Source organism: Lampetra planeri, chromosome 38, assembly GCF_965212315.1.
Source record: "Lampetra planeri chromosome 38, kcLamPlan1.2.h2, whole genome shotgun sequence".
Classification (NCBI taxonomy): domain Eukaryota; kingdom Metazoa; phylum Chordata; class Hyperoartia; order Petromyzontiformes; family Petromyzontidae; genus Lampetra; species Lampetra planeri.
The window spans coordinates 11,316,571-11,335,142 of NC_136144.1; the positions used below are offsets into that span (position 1 = coordinate 11,316,571).

The window sequence follows — 18,572 nt, forward strand, 5'->3', positions numbered from 1 at the left end:
CCCCATCAGGATCACAACCCCCCAGGCTGCCTGATGCGGACGTCGCTGCGGGCACCCCCCCCGTGTACTCCCGTAACTCCGCCCACTGTGTTTGTTACCCATTGGATCGTATGCACTTACAGCCCTCCCGTAACAGCCCTACATATGTACTGCCGGAGAGAGAGAGGCAGAGAGAGAGAGACAGAGAGAGGCAGAGAGAGAGAGAGGCAGAGAGAGAGAGAGACAGAGAGAGGCAGAGAGAGACAGAGAGAGGCAGAGAGAGAGAGTTTGGGGTCCCGGTCTGTCTCGGACGCACACGGAGTCACGAGTCGCCACTGCGCTGGGCTTGGCAAGCAGGCGGCTGATGGCCCCCACCAACTCGCCCGTAGCCACGCGCAGTGAGGAGGAGGAGAGACAGTGAGAGGAAAGGAAACAGAGAGAGAGAGGGGAGAGAGACGCAGGGCTGGAGAAGAGAGTGACAATGGGATAGAGAGAGAGAGAGCCACAGGATAGGGGAGAGAGATTCATGTTGTAGGCAGGGGACACCATTGTACATGCATGTTGTGTATTCTATTACAGACATACCCCGAATCGCCTCCCCCCCCGTGACGTCGTGTCACGCACAGGGCCGCCACTTGACGATGCACATCGCCTCAACCCCACACTCACGTCCCCTCCTGTCTCGTTATACGTCGCCTCTACCACCAGCACCACGACCACCACCGGCACCACCACCACCAGCACCATCACCACCAGCACCATCACCACCAGCACCACGACCACCACCACCAGTACCACCACCACCAGCACCACCACCACCAGCACCATCACCAGCAGCACCACGACCACCACCAGCACCACCACCACCAGCACCATCACCACCAGCACCACGACTACCAGTACCACCAGCATCAGCATCACCACCACCAGCACCATCACCACCATCACCACCAGCACCACGACCACCACCACCAGCACCACCACCACCGGCACCAGCACCACCACCACCAGCACCACGACCACCACCAGCACCACCACTAGCACCACCCACTAACTACCGCTGCCCTGCGAACCGCTTCCATTTTGCGTCGTTTCGATATCCGTCGCCACACCGTTCAGGAGCTGCATCTCGCCCCCCCCTGCCCCCGATCACGACGTGAACCGGGGCAGCTGCTGCAGTTATTCTGTGCAACGACGCGAGATGATCATTCTTAAGTTGTGCGTCGCTGCACCATTTTACCGACATTGCTTCAGCCAAGCCTGGCTCTGCTGATGAGACACGGGATGTCGAGACGACGAGAGAGTTGTTTGCAGCTCTAGAATCGGTGCTGCCGACATTACGCACTCCCAGAAGGAAAAGCCGTGCGGCTGATGGGATGTGTACATGTAGAGGCAGCCAAATACTGCCGTTACATGAAACTATGGAACTATTTGTTTTATTTTGCCAGGCAAGGCCCCACTGAGCTATGTAGCTCTCTTGTCAGAAGTGGCCTGGCCCACCACAAATGACGGCTCAACGCGGTCGCTCACCACCACCACCACGTGGAAGTGAACAGCAGCAGGAGCCAAATACTCTAAACACGTGGCCTCATCACCACCACCACCACGTGGAAGTGAACAGCATCAGCAGCAGCCGAATACTCTAAACACGTGGCCTCATCACCACCACCACCACCACGTGGAAGTGAACAGCATCAGCAGCAGCCGAATACTCTAAACACGTGGCCTCATCACCACCACCACCACCACGTGGAAGTGAACAGCATCAGCCGAATACTCTAAACACGTGGCCTTGATTCTTAATGTGGAGGGGGAAACCGGACGACCCAGAGAAAAGTCCACGCGTCAGGGTGGGGATCAAACCCACGACCTCCTGCACACCAGGCGAGGTAGTTAACATCTCATAGCCACCGTGGCATAGCCAATGGTGGAGATTCCACATTCCTATTCATTCAGAGTCTCTCTGAAGAGGGCGACCCCCGCTGTTGATTCTCACCCACAAAGTGGTGCTCACTTTATCGACCCCCACCGGAGAGAGAGGGAGGGATGATGGTGGTGGTGATGGGATGAGTGAACCCAGCTCTCCGACGGGGGTACTCGGGAGGGGTGTTTGTAGGACGCGGTACACGTCTCTGTGTCTGTCTGTGGGTCTGTCTGTCTGTGTGTCTGTGTGTGTCTGTCTGTCTGTGTGTGTGTCTGTGTGTGTCTGTATCTCTGTCTGTGTGTCTGTGGTGTGTCTGTGTGTGTCTGTCTCTCTGTATATCTGTGTGTCTGTGTGTAGGTGTGTCTGTCTGTCTGTGTGTGTGTCTGTGTGTGCGTCTGTGTGTGTCTGTGGGTCTGTCTGTCTGTGTGTGTGTCTGTGTGTGTGTGTCTGTCTCTCTGTCTGTGTGTCTGTGGTGTGTATGTGTGTGTCTGTCTCTCTGTTTGTGTCTGTCTGTGTGTATCTGTGTGTCTGTGTGTAGGTGTGTCTGTCTGTGTGTGTCTGTCTGTGTGTCTGTCTGTCTGTGTGTGTCTGTGTGTCTGTCTGTGTGTGTCTGTCTGTGTCTGTGTGTGTCTGTGTGTTCGTGGAGGAAGCTCGTGAAGGACGCTGCTACTGAGCAGTAGGGAGGCAGTCGCCCTCCAACAACAACTGAGTGCAGAGGAGCGACCCTCACAACAACGAGCGGAGCGCCGGGCGTCTAAAATGCAGCGAGTTGGCACAGTAGGGGGCACAGGTGGCGCATCTTCCACGCATCTCAGTCAGTCGACCCGTGGCACCTGCTGGGTCTGTCCCGTGACCTCGACACTTCACGTGGCCTCACAGTGCACACAGCCTGGCACAGGCGCTGTGATGATGTCACCGCCACACAGAGAGGGAGGGAGATGTAACAGAGAGGGAGGGGAGAGAGGGATGAGGGTGGGGGTTGTTGATCGAGAGTAAGAGATGCAACAAGGATGGGGGGAGAGGGAGGAGGCGTGCGAGTCGAGAGTGGGAGAGAGGCAGGGAGAGAGTGAAGGGAGAGCACACCCCCCCCCCCACACTCACCCCTCCCACCCCCCGCCTCTCTCTGTGCCCTCTCCCCCGCTCCGTGTCGCGCACTCTGCGTGCGACTCAGCGTCACGTCCCGCGCGGAGACGGAGCGAGCCTCCCCCTCCTCCTTCCTCCTCCTCTCCCTCCTCCTCCTCTTCCTAACCGGGCAGGACCCGCGTCTCACTCCGGTGTCTGTCTGACTGTCTTTGTACTAACGGTACACACCCGCCTGCCAGCCAGACAGTCTGTGTGTGTGTCTCTCTCTCTCCGTGTCTCTCTCCGTGTGTCTCTCTCTCCGTGTGTCTCTCTCTCCGTGTGTCTCTCTCCGTGTGTCTCTCTCTCCGTGTGTCTCTCTCTCCGTGTGTCTCTACTTGTCTGTTCGCCCGCATGCTGGGGGTGTGTCGCTACGAGCCAACTGCTGTGCCCGTCTCGGTGTTTGTGCGCTTACCTGTCCGCCCGCCCGTCTGACTCTCCTCTCTGTGTGTGTGTGATGACGCTTCAGGTTGTGCCGTCTGGTATGACTACAGCCTGCCGGCCTGCCAGCATGTTTGCCTCGTCGCTTACCTGACGCCTTGTCTATGTACCTGCCTGTCTGCCTGTCCATTGACCTGTCTGTCTGTCTGCCTGTCTATCTCCTCACCTGTCTGTCTGTCTATCCAGTGACCTGTCTGTCTGCCTGTCTATTGACCTGCCTGTCTGTCTGCCTGTCTATCCACTCACCTGTCTGCCTGTCTATCCACTCACCTGTCTGTCTGCCTGTCTATCCACTCACCTGTCTGTCTGCCTGTCTATCCAGTTACCTGTCTGTCTGTCTGCCTGTCCATTGACCTGCCTGTCTGCCTGTCTGTCTGCCTGCGTGGCTCTAACCCGGACTCTCACCCTGACCCCGACCTCAGCAGCCATGAGCTCTGGGGGTCATCTGCCCAAGAAGGACAAAGCTGCCCTCGCTGAGTATGCAGCGCAGGTGAAAGGTGAATCACTCACTCACCCTGACTCACCCTGACTCACTCACCATGAGTCACTCACCATGACTCACTCATGCTGACTCACCCACACTCTTTCACTCAGTCACTTTTACTCACTCACCCTGACTCACTCACCCTGACACACTCACTCACTCATGCTGACTCACCCTGAGTCACTCACCCTGAGTCACTCACCCTGAGTCACTCACCCTGACTCACTCATGCTGACTCACCCACACTCACCCACACTAACTCATGCTGACTCACCCACACTCACTCACTCATGCTGACTCACCCACACTCACCCAAACTGACTCACCCACACTCATTCACTCATGCTGATTCACCCACACTTACTCACTCACCCAGACCCACTCATGCTGACTCACTCACACTCACCCACACTCACCCACCCTGACTCACTCATGCTGACTCACCCACACTCACTCACTCACTCACCCACACTCACTCATGCTGACTCACCCACACTCACCCACACTCACTCATGCTGACTCACCCACACTCACTCACACTCACTCACTCACTCATGCTGACTCACCCACACTTACTCACTCACCCAGACCCACTCATGCTGACTCACCCACACTCACCCACACTCACCCACCCTGACTCACTCATGCTGACTTCACTCACACTCACTCACTCACCCACACTCACTCATGCTGACTCACCCACACTCACCCACACTCACTCACTCATGCGGACTCACTCACACTCACTCACTCACCCACACTCACTCATGCTGACTCACCCACACTCACTCACTCACTCACACACTCACCCACACCCACTCATGCTGACTCACCCACACTCACCCACACTCACTCATGCTGACTCACCCACACTCACTCACACTCACTCACTCATGCTGACTCACCCACACTCACCCACACTCACTCACTCACTCACCCACACTCACTCATGCTAACTCACCCACACTCACTCACTCACCCACACCCACTCATGCTGACTCACCCACACTCACCCACACTCACTCACTCACCCTGACTCACTCATGCTGACTCACCCACACTCACTCACTCATGCTGACTCACCCACACTTACTCACTCACCCAGACCCACTCATGCTGACTCACCCACCCACACTCACCCAAACTGACTCACCCACACTCACCCAAACTGACTCACCCACACTCACTCACTCGCCCCGAGTTCGTTCCCCCGGCTCAGCCCGCCCGAGTCGAGCCCCGTGAGCCACTCACAGCCCCGCGAGCCGCAGTCCGTGGCACGTGTTGCGTTCTCGTGACGTTCCTATGGCGGGGCCCAGTCTCTCCACCGACACAACCGGTGTTGTCGTCCTTGTTGTTTCATCCAACAAAGTGTTACTCACTTTATCCACCCAACAAGGGAGGGAGCGATGATGGGTTCTGGGGGTAGACGGGAACATCTTTGGACTTGAACCGGCGCTGATGTCTTTGAGATGGGGCACCGCGGTGGCCAGGAGATGTTCACTACCTCGCCTGGTCTACAGGAGGTCGTGGGTTCGATCCCGACCCTGACGCCTGCTGTGCATTTGGAGTTTGCGTGTCTCTCTCTCTCCCTTTGGTCGCTTGGATTGATTTCTCTACAACATGTTTAATCATCGTCATGCGTTTAGAGTATGTGGCTGCTGCTATTCATGTCTTCGTGTTGATGATGATGAGCCACTTCGTCGAGATATCATTTGTGATGTGCAGGTCGCTTCGGAAACAGAGCTGCACAGCTCAGTGAGGCCTTACCTGGTAAACGAACAATAGTGTGGAGAGAAGCTCTGAGCGAGCAATAGGAATTAGACGTGAGTAACAATGGCCATTGTGTAACCAGGAAAGACCCAATGAGTCCCAGGACTGCACATTGCGATGTCTGGTCAAAGATTCCGTTATTGGCTGTGGGTATGTGTGTATGTGTATGTGTGTCTATGGATCTCTATGTGTGTGTCTATGGGTCTCTGTGTGAATCTACGGGTCTCTGTGTGGATAAATTAGTCTCTGTGTGAGCCTATGAGTCTCTGCTTAAGTCTATGGGTCTCTATGTGAGTTCATGGATCTGTGAGAATCTGTGGGTCTCTGTGTGAGTCTGTGGGTCTGTGTGAGTATGTGGGACTGTGTGAGTCCATCGGCCTCTGTCTGAGTCTATAGGTCGCTGTGTGAGTCTGTGGGTTCGCGTGTGAGTCTCTCTGTATCTATGGGTCTCTGTGTGAATCTACGGGTCTCTCTGTGGGTCAATCAGTCTCTATGTGAGTCTATGGATCTCTTTGTAAGGGTGCGGATCTGTGTGATGAGTCTATGGGTATCTGTGTGAGTCTATAGGGCTCTGTGTGAGTCTATGGGTCCCTGTGTGAGTCTATGGGTTCCTGTGTGAGTATATGGGTATCTGTGTGAGTCTATGGGTATCTGTGTGAGTCTATGAGTCTCTGTGTGAGTCTATGGGGCTCTGTGTGAGTCTATGGGTCCCTGTGTGAGTCTATGGGTATCTGTGTGAGTCTATGTGTATCTGTGAGTCTATGGGTCCCAGTGTGAGTCTATGGGTATCTGTGTGAGTCTATGGGTCTGTGTGTGAGTCTATGGGTCTTTGTGTGAGTCGATGGGTCTCTGTGTGAGTCTATGGGTATCTGTGTGAATCAATGGGTCTCTGTGTAAGTCTATGGGAATCTGTGTGAGTCTATGGGTCCCTGTGTGAGTCTATGGGTATCTGTGTGAGTCTATCGGTATCTATGAGTCTATGGGTCCCAGTGTGAGTCTATGGGTATCTGTGTGAGTCTATGGGTATCTGTGTGAGTCTATGGGTATCTGTGTGAGTCTATGGGTTCTGTGTGAGTCTATGGGTCCCTGTGTGAGTCTATGGGTATCTGTGTGAGTCTATGGGTATCTGTGTGAGTCTATGGGTATCTGTGTGAGTCTATGGGTCCCTGTGTGAGTCTATGGGTATCTGTGTGAGTCTATGGGTCCCTGTGTGAGTCTATGGGTATCTGTGTGAGTCTATGGGTATCTGTGTGAGTCTACCGGTGTCTGTGTGAGTCTCGGGGTCTCTCTGTGAGTCATTTCCTCTGATCGTCTCTCTCGCTCTTTTCCGCGGAAGCTCTGAGAACAACAACATTCCCCTCGCTAAACTCTCATCCCATAACGCGTATATATAGCGCCGTATTCCGAGGTGCTTTACAGGAAAAATACAATTGTACACGAGATGATAGTGGTTGAGATAACGAGTGGAGCTGTGGTTATTAAAAAGGGTGGTGGTGTAGTTATGGTGACAGTAGGACATGCGGGAGGGGTTAAAGAGGGGTTGGGAAAGTGATAGGGGTAGTGATAGGGGTTGAGATAGGGGTAGTGATAGGGGTAGTGATAGGGGTAGTGATAGTGATAGGGGTAGTGATAGTGATAGGGGTAGTGATAGTGATAGGGGTAGTGATAGTGATAGGGGTAGTGATAGTGATAGGGGTAGTGATAGTGATAGGGGTAGTGATAGTGATAGGGGTAGTGGTAGTGATAGGGGTAGTGGTAGTGATAGGGGTAGTGATAGTGATTGGGGTAGTGATAGTGATTGTGATAGTGATTGGGGTAGTGATAGTGATTGTGATAGTGATAGGGGTAGTGATTGTGATAGTGATTGGGGTAGTGATAGTGATAGGGGTAGTGATAGTGATTGTGATAGTGATGGGGGTAGTGATAGTGATTGGGGTAGTGATTGTGATAGGGGTAGTGATAGTGATTGTGATAGTGATGGGGGTAGTGATAGTGATTGGGGTAGTGATAGTGATAGGGGTAGTGATAGTGATTGTGATAGTGATTGGGGTAGTGATAGTGATGGGGGTAGTGATAGTGATTGTGATAGTGATTGTGATGGGGGTAGTGATAGTGATGGGGGTAGTGATAGTGATTGTGATAGTGATTGGGGTAGTGATAGTGATGGGGATAGTGATTGTGATAGTGATGGGGGTAGTGATAGTGATGGGGGTAGTGATAGTGATTGTGATAGTGATGGGGGTAGTGATAGTGATAGGGATAGTGATTGTGATAGTGATGGGGGTAGTGATAGTGATGGGGGTAGTGATAGTGATTTTGATAGTGATGGGGGTAGTGATAGTGATAGGGATAGTGATTGTGATAGTGATGGGGGTAGTGATAGTGATGGGGGTAGTGATAGTGATTGTGATAGTGATTGTGATGGGGGTAGTGATAGTGATGGGGGTAGTGATAGTGATTTTGATAGTGATTGTGATGGGGGTAGTGATAGTGATGGGGGTAGTGATAGTGATTTTGATAGTGATTGTGATGGGGGTAGTGATAGTGATGGGGGTAGTGATAGTGATTTTGATAGTGATGGGGGTAGTGATAGTGATAGGGATGGGGGTAGTGATAGTGATTGTGATAGTGATGGGGATAGTGATTGTGATAGTGATGGGGGTAGTGATAGTGATGGGGGTAGTGATAGTGATTGTGATAGTGATGGGGGTAGTGATAGTGATGGGGGTAGTGATAGTAATAGGGGTAGTGATTGTGATAGTGATGGGGGTAGTGATAGTGATGGGGGTAGTGATAGTGATTGTGATAGTGATAGGGGTAGTGGTAGTGATGGGGGTAGTGATTGTGATGGGGGTAGTGATAGTGATTGTGATAGTGATAGGGGTAGTGATAGTGATGGGGGTAGTGATAGTGATTGTGATAGTGATGGGGGTAGTGATAGTGATGGGGGTAGTGATAGTGATTGTGATAGTGATGGGGGTAGTGATAGTAATAGGGGTAGTGATAGTGATTGTGATAGTGATGGGGGTAGTGATAGTGATTGTGATAGTGATGGGGGTAGTGATAGTGATGGGGGTAGTGATAGTGATAGGGGTAGTGATTGTGATAGTGATGGGGGTAGTGATAGTGATTGTGATAGTGATGGGGGTAGTGATAGTGATGGGGGTAGTGATAGGGGTAGTGATAGTGATAGGGGTAGTGATAGTGATAGGGGTAGTGATAGTGATGGGGGTAGTGATAGTGATGGGGGTAGTGATAGTGATGGGGGTAGTGATAGTGATGGGGGTAGTGATTGTGATAGTGATGGGGGTAGTGATTGTGATAGTGATGGGGGTAGTGATAGTGATGGGGGTAGTGATGGTGATGGGGGTGGTGAGTCTGCGCTAACACTTGCGTTCGGTGTGGGCCATCGGGCCCCCGTGTTCCAGGCAGGGCCGTGATAACCCGAGGGGTGCCTCGACTTGATCCCGACTCGATCCCGACTCGATCCTGACTCGACCTCGACTTGACCCCGACTTGACCTCGACTTGACCCCGACTCGATCCCGACTTGACCTTGACTTGACCCCGACTTGACCCTGACTTGACCCCGACTTGACCCCGACTTGCCTCGAGCCTCATCCTCCCCGTGCCACGGGTCACGTGTGGACAGCGATGGGGTGGGGGGCGGTGGCGCAGTGGTTAGCGCTACGCTACGAACCCGGCCACCCGAGTTCGACTTCCACTCGCGGCCATCACCAACACCAGCGATGGTTACCTGAACCAGTCCTGGGCCTCCTCGAGGCCGACTCAGCCCCTCCTGGACATCTGTGAAAGAACGAGCTTCATAGCTTATCGGAATTCTTTCAGAATGAATAAATACTGCATTTTTAAATGAGTGACTGGTGCGGTGTGTAAACATCCCACCTGGGGAGACAAAGGCGGCCGGCCGTGGTGCTGGCCACCCACCCCCTCGTGTGCCGTGCCGGCCTTCACAGGAGCTCGCGAACAGCCCTTGCCCCAACAGTCTGTTAAGGCTACACGGGGGATCTTTGTCTTTGGGGTTCATGAAGGCTGTGTCAGAGATTCTGAGCGAGTCCCGCTCAGCTCCTGGGTTCCAACCCGGGTTTAGAAATCTGCCGGTGACTCAGCCGGGACCCATCGAGACACATCGAGTCGTAGAGTTACACAGAGACTCATAGACTCACATAGAGACCCATAGACTCACGTAGAGACCCATAGGCTTGCATCGAGACTCATAGACTCACATAGAGACCCATAGACTCACGTAGCAACTCACAGACTTACAGAGACCCATACACTCGCATAGAGACCCATAGACTCACACATAGACCCACAGACTCACACAGAGACCCATAGACTCACACAGAGACTCATAGACTCACACAGACGCATATACTCACACAGAGACCCATAGACTCACGCCGAGACCCATACACTCGCACAGAGACCCATAGACTCACACAGAGACCCATAGACTCACACAGAGACCCATATACTCACACAGAGACCCATAGACTCACACAGAGACTCATAGACTCACACAGACGCATAGACTCACACAGAGACCCATATACTCACACAGAGACTCATAGACTCACACAGACGCATAGACTCACACAGAGACCCATAGACTCACACAGAGACCCATAGACTCACACAGAGACCCATAGACTCACACAGAGACCCATGGACTCACACAGAGACCCATAGACTCACACAGACGCATAGACTCACACAGAGACCCATAGACGCACACAGAGAACCATAGACTCACACAGAGACCCATAGACTCACACAGAGACCCATAGACTCACACAGAGACCCATAGACTCACACAGAGACCCATAGACTGACACAGAGACTCATAGACTCACACAGAGACCCATAGACTCACACAGAGACCCATAGACTCGCACAGAGACCCATAGACTCACACAGAGACTCATAGACTCACACAGAGCCCCATAGACTCACACAGACGCATAGACTCACACAGAGACCCATAGACTGACACAGAGACCCCGTTCACTACATCTCTGACTTGTCTCCTTATCAAAACGGAACGGCGTATCTGGTCATCATTACTGCGCTTTGAAGGGCCGTTGCCGGAAAAGTCGCCTATTGTCAAGGCGACACATACACACACGTCACGCTGCCCCGTGAGTTGGTGTCAGGCGAGGTGTAACATGTCGCTGACTAATCCGAGTACAAAAATGGACCGCGATTAATTGATTGCTTGGTGACTTGCTAACCGTTTTAACTCTTTTGCACTCCGATCGTTTCGTGTTTGCTGCTGTAACTCGCTGGCCCCGCCCATACAGGGCAGGCAGTGAAGAGGAAAGAGCTTCACAGCTCTTCGGATTCCTTCTCGCTGCGCTCTAAAGCGAGATTCTCTCATCCTCACGAGTGGAGACTCGCACGGGGAATCGATCGTTGAGCGGTAATCGTGACGCGGAATCGAGGTGGAGGAATCGAATCGCAGAGGAAACCGCCGGCTTCCTCTCGCAGCCCAAATCCCATGGCCCCCACCGCCCCGCCCCCCTCCGCCAAGCTTCCAGATTCTGCGATTCCCGCTCCATCTCCTCTCAAATCGGACCCCCTTCCTTCCCCCCACCCCCTCCAGAAGCACAGACTCAATAAACACCACGGCCGAAAGCTCCCCCCCCCCACTACTCCCCTCCCCCATCACTTCCTCCCCCCTGGGTGAGTGGGTGAGGGGTGAGTGGGTGGTTGGGTGAATGAGGGGTGAGTGGGTGAGTGGTTGGATGAATGAGGGGTAAGTGGTTGGGTGAGTGGTTGGGTGAGTGGTTGGGTGAGTGAGGGGGTGAGTGGTTGGGTGAGTGAGGGGTGAGTGGTTGGGTGAGTGAGGGGTGAGTGGGTGAGTGAGGGGTGAGTGGGTGAGTGTGCCCAGCCACCGCATGCCTAAACAGCTTTTGTTCGGCCGGATCGAGGGGGCTAAACGGGCGCGGCACGGGCTAGAGAAGAGATGGAGTGATGTGGTACAGGAGGACGTGGAGCTGAGTGGACTTGCCGATGACTGGTACCAGCGGTGTCAAGATCGGCCTCAGTGGAGGAGGCTCGTGAAGGACGCTACTGGGCAGTTGGAGGCAGTCGCCCTCCAACAACAACGGAGGGCAGAGGAGCGACGCTCACAACAACGAGCGGAGCGCCGGGTGGCTAAAGCACAGCAAGTTGGCACAGTAGGGGGCACAGGTGGTGCATCAGCCAGTCATCTCGGTCATCTCGGTCAGTCGACCCGTGGCACCTGGGTCTGCCCCGTGACCTCCTGCCAGCGGGCGTTCGACACTTCACGTGGCCTCAGGGTGCACATGGCCTGGCACAAGCGTCGTGGTGACGTCACCGCCACTTAGTGGCGAATGGCGGTTGTTGTTGTTGTTGTGTTGGTGAGTGAGTGGGTGAGTGTGTGGATGTGTGAGTGTGGGTGAGCGAGTAAGTGGGTGAGTGTGTGGATGTGTGAGTGTCGGTGGGTGAGCAAGTGATTGGGTGAGAGTGATTGGGTGAGAGGAAGTGATACGGTGAGGTGGTGAGTAAGGTGGTGAGTAATTGAATAAGTGAGAGCGAGTGAATGAATGAAGGAGTGGGTGAGTGGATCAAGTGAGTGGGTGAGTGAGGGGTGAGAGATTGGATGAGTGGTGGGTGAAGGAGCGATAGGTGAGTGAGGGAGTGGGTGAATGGGTGAATGGTTCAGTGTGGAGAGGGTGTTCCCGAAACGTCGAGCTTTGTATATACACGAGTAAAGAACACATCCAGTTTATACGTCGTGGTAAATGGAAATGTAAACAACACTACCGGTAGCCAGGGTGGGGGGCCCTGCCAGGGTGTGGGGGGCTGCCAGGGTGGGGGGGGGGCTGCCAGGGTGGGGGGGGGGCTGCCAGGGTGGGGGGCCCTGCCAGGGTGGGGGGGGGGGCTGCCAGTGGCTGCTGGGGTAGTGGTGGGGCACCTTCGGCGGGGTGGGGGTGGGGGAAACGGGGGTACCATGGGTGCGATCTCACGGACCCCCTCTCTCACTAACCCCCTCTATCTCTGGGACCCCCTCTATCTCTGGGACCCCCTCTCTCTCGGACCCCCTCTCTCTCGGACCCCCTCTCTCTCGGACCACCCCCTCTCTCTCGGACCCCCTCTCCTCTCCGTGACCCCTGCGGTAGGGGGGTGTTGTGGGGGAGATCGCTCTCGGGCTTGGCCACCGCAAATAAACAGCGGCCCCGCCCTGGAGCCCCCCCCCCCCCCGCCCTGGAGCCCCCCCCCCGCTTCGCTGTGATTGTCGCTGTCTGCTTCCTGCCCCCCTCCCCCCTCCCCCCTCCCTGCTCACGAGCTCGGGGCCTGGGCGAGCCGGCGAGCCGGCCTGCCCACGGGGGTTGCGGTGAGGGTCGGGGTTGAGGCTCGGGGTTGAGGCACGGGTTGGGTTCAGCTTGGGGTTGGGGTTAGGGTTGGAGTCAGGGTGAGATTGTGGGGTGAGCGTTGGGGCTGGAGACAGTTTTTTTTTACATAACGCCGTTAAAATGATCACCTCAACGAGGAATAGCACAGCGGGGGTCGCTTGAGCCACTGGTCCATTCCAAGCGAAACTCTGAACCTGGTTTGACATTCAGCGATGACTGATCACCCATCCTCTTGACCTCCTAGCGAATTTCTCCATCACCTCCTGACTTGACCCCCATGACCCTCAGACCTTCAAAGAGGCCCAATCTTGAACCTCCCTAACCTCATACTCTTTGGTTCTTTCGGTAAAGTCACGTAGGTAGAAAGAAAAAGACTTTACCGGAAGAACCAAAGAGTCACGAACGCTTCAAATCAATATTGAACCTCCCTAACCTCCTCCATCACCTCCTGACTTGATCCACCCCCCCCCGTGTCCGCCAGACCTTCGCGCCCGTCTCTCGGGCCAGCTGCGCTCGCTGGAGGGCCGCGCGGAGGGCCGTGCGGCCCTGCTGGCCCAGATGCACGACTTCGTGCGGCGGCGCGGCGAGCTGGCCTCCGAGTATGCCCGGGGCCTGCAGCGCCTGGCCGACCGGGCCTCTCAGAGGGCCCCCTCCACGCGGCAGCAGCGGCGGCGGCAGGAGGAGGAGGACGGGGAGACGACGACGTCGTCCGGGTGAGTGGGTGGCCGTCGCAGTGGTCAGGAGATGTTAACTACCTCGCCTGGTGCTCAGGAGGTCGTGGGATTGATCCCGACCCTGACGCCTGTTGTGTATTTGCAGTTTGTGTGTCTCTCCGTCTCTCCCTCCCCGTGGTAGAGTGGATTGCTCTCCGTCTCCTCCGCTTTTCCCTCCTGTGTGTGTGTGTGGTACAATCCCTCTGTGTGTGTGTGGTACAATCCCTCTGTGTGTATGTGGTCAATCCCTCTGTGTGTGTGTGTGTGGTACAATCCCTCTGTGTGTGTGTGGTACACTCCCTCTGTGTGTGTGTGTGTGGTACAACCCCTCTGTGTGTGTGTGGTACAATCCCTCTGTGTGTGTGTGGTCAATCCCTCTGTGTGTGTGTGTGGTACAATCCCTCTGTGTGTGTGTGGTCAATCCCTCTGTGTGTGTGTGTGGTACACTCCCTCTGTGTGTGTGTGTGTGGTACAACCCCTCTGTGTGTGTGTGGTCAATCCCTCTGTGTGTGTGTGTGGTACAATCCCTCTGTGTGTGTGATACAATCCCTCTGTGTGTGTGTGGTACACTCCCTCTGTGTGTGTGTGTGGTACAATCCCTCTGTGTGTGTGTGGTACAATCCCTCTGTGTGTGTGTGTGGTCAATCCCTCTGTGTGTGTGTGTGTGGTAAAATCACCCTGTGTGTGTGTGGTACAATCCCTCTGTGTGTGTGTGGTCAATCCCTCTGTGTGTGTTTGGTACAATCCCTCTGTGTGTGTGGTACAATCCCTCTGTGTGTGGTACAATCTGTGTGGGTGTGTGTGGTACAATCCTTCTGTGTGTGTGTGTGTGTGGTACAATCCCTCTCTGTGTGTGTGTGGTCAATCCCTCTGTGTGTGTGTGTGGTACAATCCCTCCCACCCCACAAAGATGACAGGAGGTTCAACGTGGGTGGTGAGAGGGGGGAGAGGGGGGAGTTGGAGGGGCGCTGTGGGGTGGGTAAGTTTAGTGGCGGCGATGATGAAAGGGAAGAGGCGGTGTTGCAATGCTCACACGGAACAACAACACTCATCATCAGAAGCATTTCTCACCCCGCCATCTCCGTGTGAACTCACTGAGCCCTCATTAAGCCGTTAATTAGTTCCCGAGCTAAGGGATCTGCATGGTGCTGTCTACCCGTGCCTCCTCCTCCACCACCACCACCGCCGGTGAACGAGTGCAGATTCACGGGGAGGGAGAGAGGGAGAGCACAGGGAACAAGGGCGGTGGGGTTGGTGGATCATCGCACAGACGCCCCCCCCCTCCCCCCTCCCCCTCCCGCGGGTTGCCCCGGAGGTGCCACACTCCGGGGCTCTCCAGCGCAGCGCAGCGAGTGGGCAGCGCACACCACGTGTCCGTTCTCGTACGGGGGATCGAGCGTTGCTCCCTCGCTCGCGTTGGGGGTTTTCCCCGGGTTTTCCGGTTTCCTCCTCCCACGCGGACTAAAAGCAACGCTCGCTAATTGACCGAAAACATCGCAACATGTGAGGCTTTAGTTTAGTCTTGCTCGAAAGGGTAAAACTTATTCTTATTTTTTTTGATACTTTGATTCTGGCAAAAAGGTCTATCCCATGATGCAGCTGCCCACCCCGCGCTATGCATGCTCTTGCCACGTGCGGCATCGCCTTGGTGCTGCTCGCCTTGTGGCGTCGTTCTCTCGCCTGACGCTGGCGGTGAGACGCGGCCATGAAGAAGGCTCCTGTCTCTGGTGAAAGCCAATCAGTTTCAAAGACGATGCATCATTTGTCTTCAGAGCGTGTTCGTTTGCATGTTAACCACGAGTACGCCTGGTTAATGCACTCCTTGATTCCTTGAAAAGGGTTTCTATTTGGTGCTTGAACATCTGAACACAACTCCTGTTTTATTGCCAGAAAGGGGACACACCCCATTTGTAATTCTGTGATCGTGGCAAAAGGTCCCCATGTCGAGTTGGTTGTCCTGTCGGCCCGCACCTCCTGCGACGAGCTCGGCGCGGCAGTGGACATTGCGAGAGAGTCCAGCGGAGAGAGCCAGGGGAGTGGTTCTCGGTGCCGCCCGGCAGCCTTCCAGCTCGGCCTGTGGCCCCTAGCCAGCCATTGCGAGATGCAACTTGCACGAACGATGACGCTGCTGCTGTGTGACATTCGTGTTTATATCCCTTTGGAGTGTTGAGATGATTTTTTAATTTGTTACACGGATGATGAAACTATTTTTTTTAGTTTACCAGGTAAAACCCACTGAGCGAAATAGATCATTTTCAGAAACGACCTGGCTATCACAAATTCATTATAATGGTAGGTTTTTACCCTTTTAACTGGTACAAAACTGACACCTTTATTCAAGGCATCATGTTTGCAATGACCACAACACAAGTAGTCAATAAAGCAAACAAAAAGAAGCAACTCTGATAAGGATAATAATATGCACTGTCCTTGAAGTTGATTGGCCCACACCCGAGACGGCTTTCTTTAGAGCCTAGTCCCCATTGGTGTAGGGCCAGATGACACCAGAAGGCGTACAACTCAAAAACAGTGCAATATCAGAGTATTGAGAGTTCGGGGTAAACATTTACACTATGAGATCTCTTTTACCAGTGGCAAAATATAATGGTAGGTTTTTACCCTTTTAACTGGTACAAAACTGACACCTTTATTCAAGGCATCATGTTTGCAATGACCACAACACAAGTAGTCAATAAAGCAAACAAAAAGAAGCAACTCTGATAAGGATAATAATATGCACTGTTCTTGAAGTTGATTGGCCCACACCCGAGACGGCTTTCTTTGGAGCCTAGTCCCCATTGGTGTAGGGCCAGATGACACCAGAAGGCGTACAACTCAAAAACAGTGCAATATCAGAGTATTGAGAGTTCGGGGTAAACATTTACACTATGAGATCTCTTTTACCAGTGGCAAAATATAATGGTAGGTTTTTACCCTTTTAACTGGTACAAAACTGACACCTTTATTCAAGGCATCATGTTTGCAATGACCACAACACAAGTAGTCAATAAAGCAAACAAAAAGAAGCAACTCTGATAAGGATAATAATATGCACTGTCCTTGAAGTTGATTGGCCCACACCCGAGACGGCTTTCTTTAGAGCCTAGTCCCCATTGGTGTAGGGCCAGATGACACCAGAAGGCGTACAACTCAAAAACAGTGCAATATCAGAGTATTGAGAGTTCGGGGTAAACATTTACACTATGAGATCTCTTTTACCAGTGGCAAAATATAATGGTAGGTTTTTACCCTTTTAACTGGTACAAAACTGACACCTTTATTCAAGGCATCATGTTTGCAATGACCACAACACAAGTAGTCAATAAAGCAAACAAAAAGAAGCAACTCTGATAAGGATAATAATATGCACTGTTCTTGAAGTTGATTGGCCCACACCCGAGACGGCTTTCTTTGGAGCCTAGTCCCCATTGGTGTAGGGCCAGATGACACCAGAAGGCGTACAACTCAAAAACAGTGCAATATCAGAGTATTGAGAGTTCGGGGTAAACATTTACACTATGAGATCTCTTTTACCAGTGGCAAAATATAATGGTAGGTTTTTACCCTTTTAACTGGTACAAAACTGACACCTTTATTCAAGGCATCATGTTTGCAATGACCACAACACAAGTAGTCAATAAAGCAAACAAAAAGAAGCAACTCTGATAAGTATTCTTAGGTTTTTTTTCGGTTAAGTCACGTAAGTAAAACATCAAAATAAAAATAAAAATAAAATAAAAAATCACGACGTTTCGGAGGCAACACAAGTCTCCGTCATCAGGTGGGACCGTCACAGCCGAATTAGCTGCATCAAGTGAAGCAATGATTCAAGATGTAATCCCTTATAAGCAAGTTGAAGGGAGGTGGAGAGGGGGGGAGAGCTTATCAGACTGTGGTAGCCAATGAATGGAAACGTATCGGGAGGAAGGAGGAGCGGTGATCAAAGACTGCACGTAGTGCTCAACACAATGAATGGACACGTGTCGGGAGGGAGGAGGAGCGGTGATCAAAGACTGCACGTAGTACTCAACACAATGAATGGAGACGTGTCGGGACGGAGGGTGAGCGGTGATCAAAGACTGCACGTAGTGCTCAACACAATGAATGGAGACGTGTCGGGACGGAGGGTGAGCGGTGATCAAAGACATCACGTAGTGCTCAACACAATGAATGGAAACGTGTCGGGACGGAGGGTGAGCGGTGATCAAAGAACAATGAAGAGATTACTGTTAAACACTGGGGATGTTAACACTCGGTGAAGTAAATTAAAATAGTGCCTGTCAGATAAGATGGTCCAAAAAGTGTAATTAAGTCTTTTTTGCGTGGTTAATAACATCTTTCCAGTGATTACTGAGTTTGTACCCATCATCACGGTTGAAATTATGTCTGTGTTTGTATATTTGTATGGCTTCGTGTACAAACCTTTGATGGTAGCCAGGAGGTTTGCAGAGAACCTTGGTCTCGGAAAAGACAATTTCATGAGAGCCCGCCGAGTTGTAGCAATGATCGGCAACGGCCGAAGAATCAGTTCTGCCGTGTTTCAGATCTGACTTGTGCTCGCGGACACGATCAGCAACATGACGTTTTGTTTCTCCAATGTAGCAATCACCACAAATGCAACTCAATTTGTAGACTCCAGGATACTGTAAGTCAGGAACGACATCCTTCACAGATGGAATCAGATCACGGATTTTATGCACTGTACTGAATCGGACTTGGATCTTATGTTTGTTTAGAATT

General features: G+C 52.9%; 1 protein-coding gene across 1 annotated transcript in view; it reads left to right on the top strand.

Moving 5' to 3' along the window:
• Window positions 1-3,075: 3,075 nt before the first annotated feature.
• LOC144731172 (SLIT-ROBO Rho GTPase-activating protein 1-like) overlaps window positions 3,076-18,572 on the top strand; it is a gene marked incomplete at its 3' end in the record, with an annotated part of 36,903 nt that continues 21,406 nt past the window's right edge. Inside the window, exons 1-2 of the mRNA XM_078612138.1 lie at window positions 3,076-3,960; window positions 13,601-13,832. Coding sequence (XP_078468264.1) covers window positions 3,891-3,960; window positions 13,601-13,832 — 302 coding nt within the window. The remainder of the gene's footprint in view (window positions 3,961-13,600; window positions 13,833-18,572) is intronic.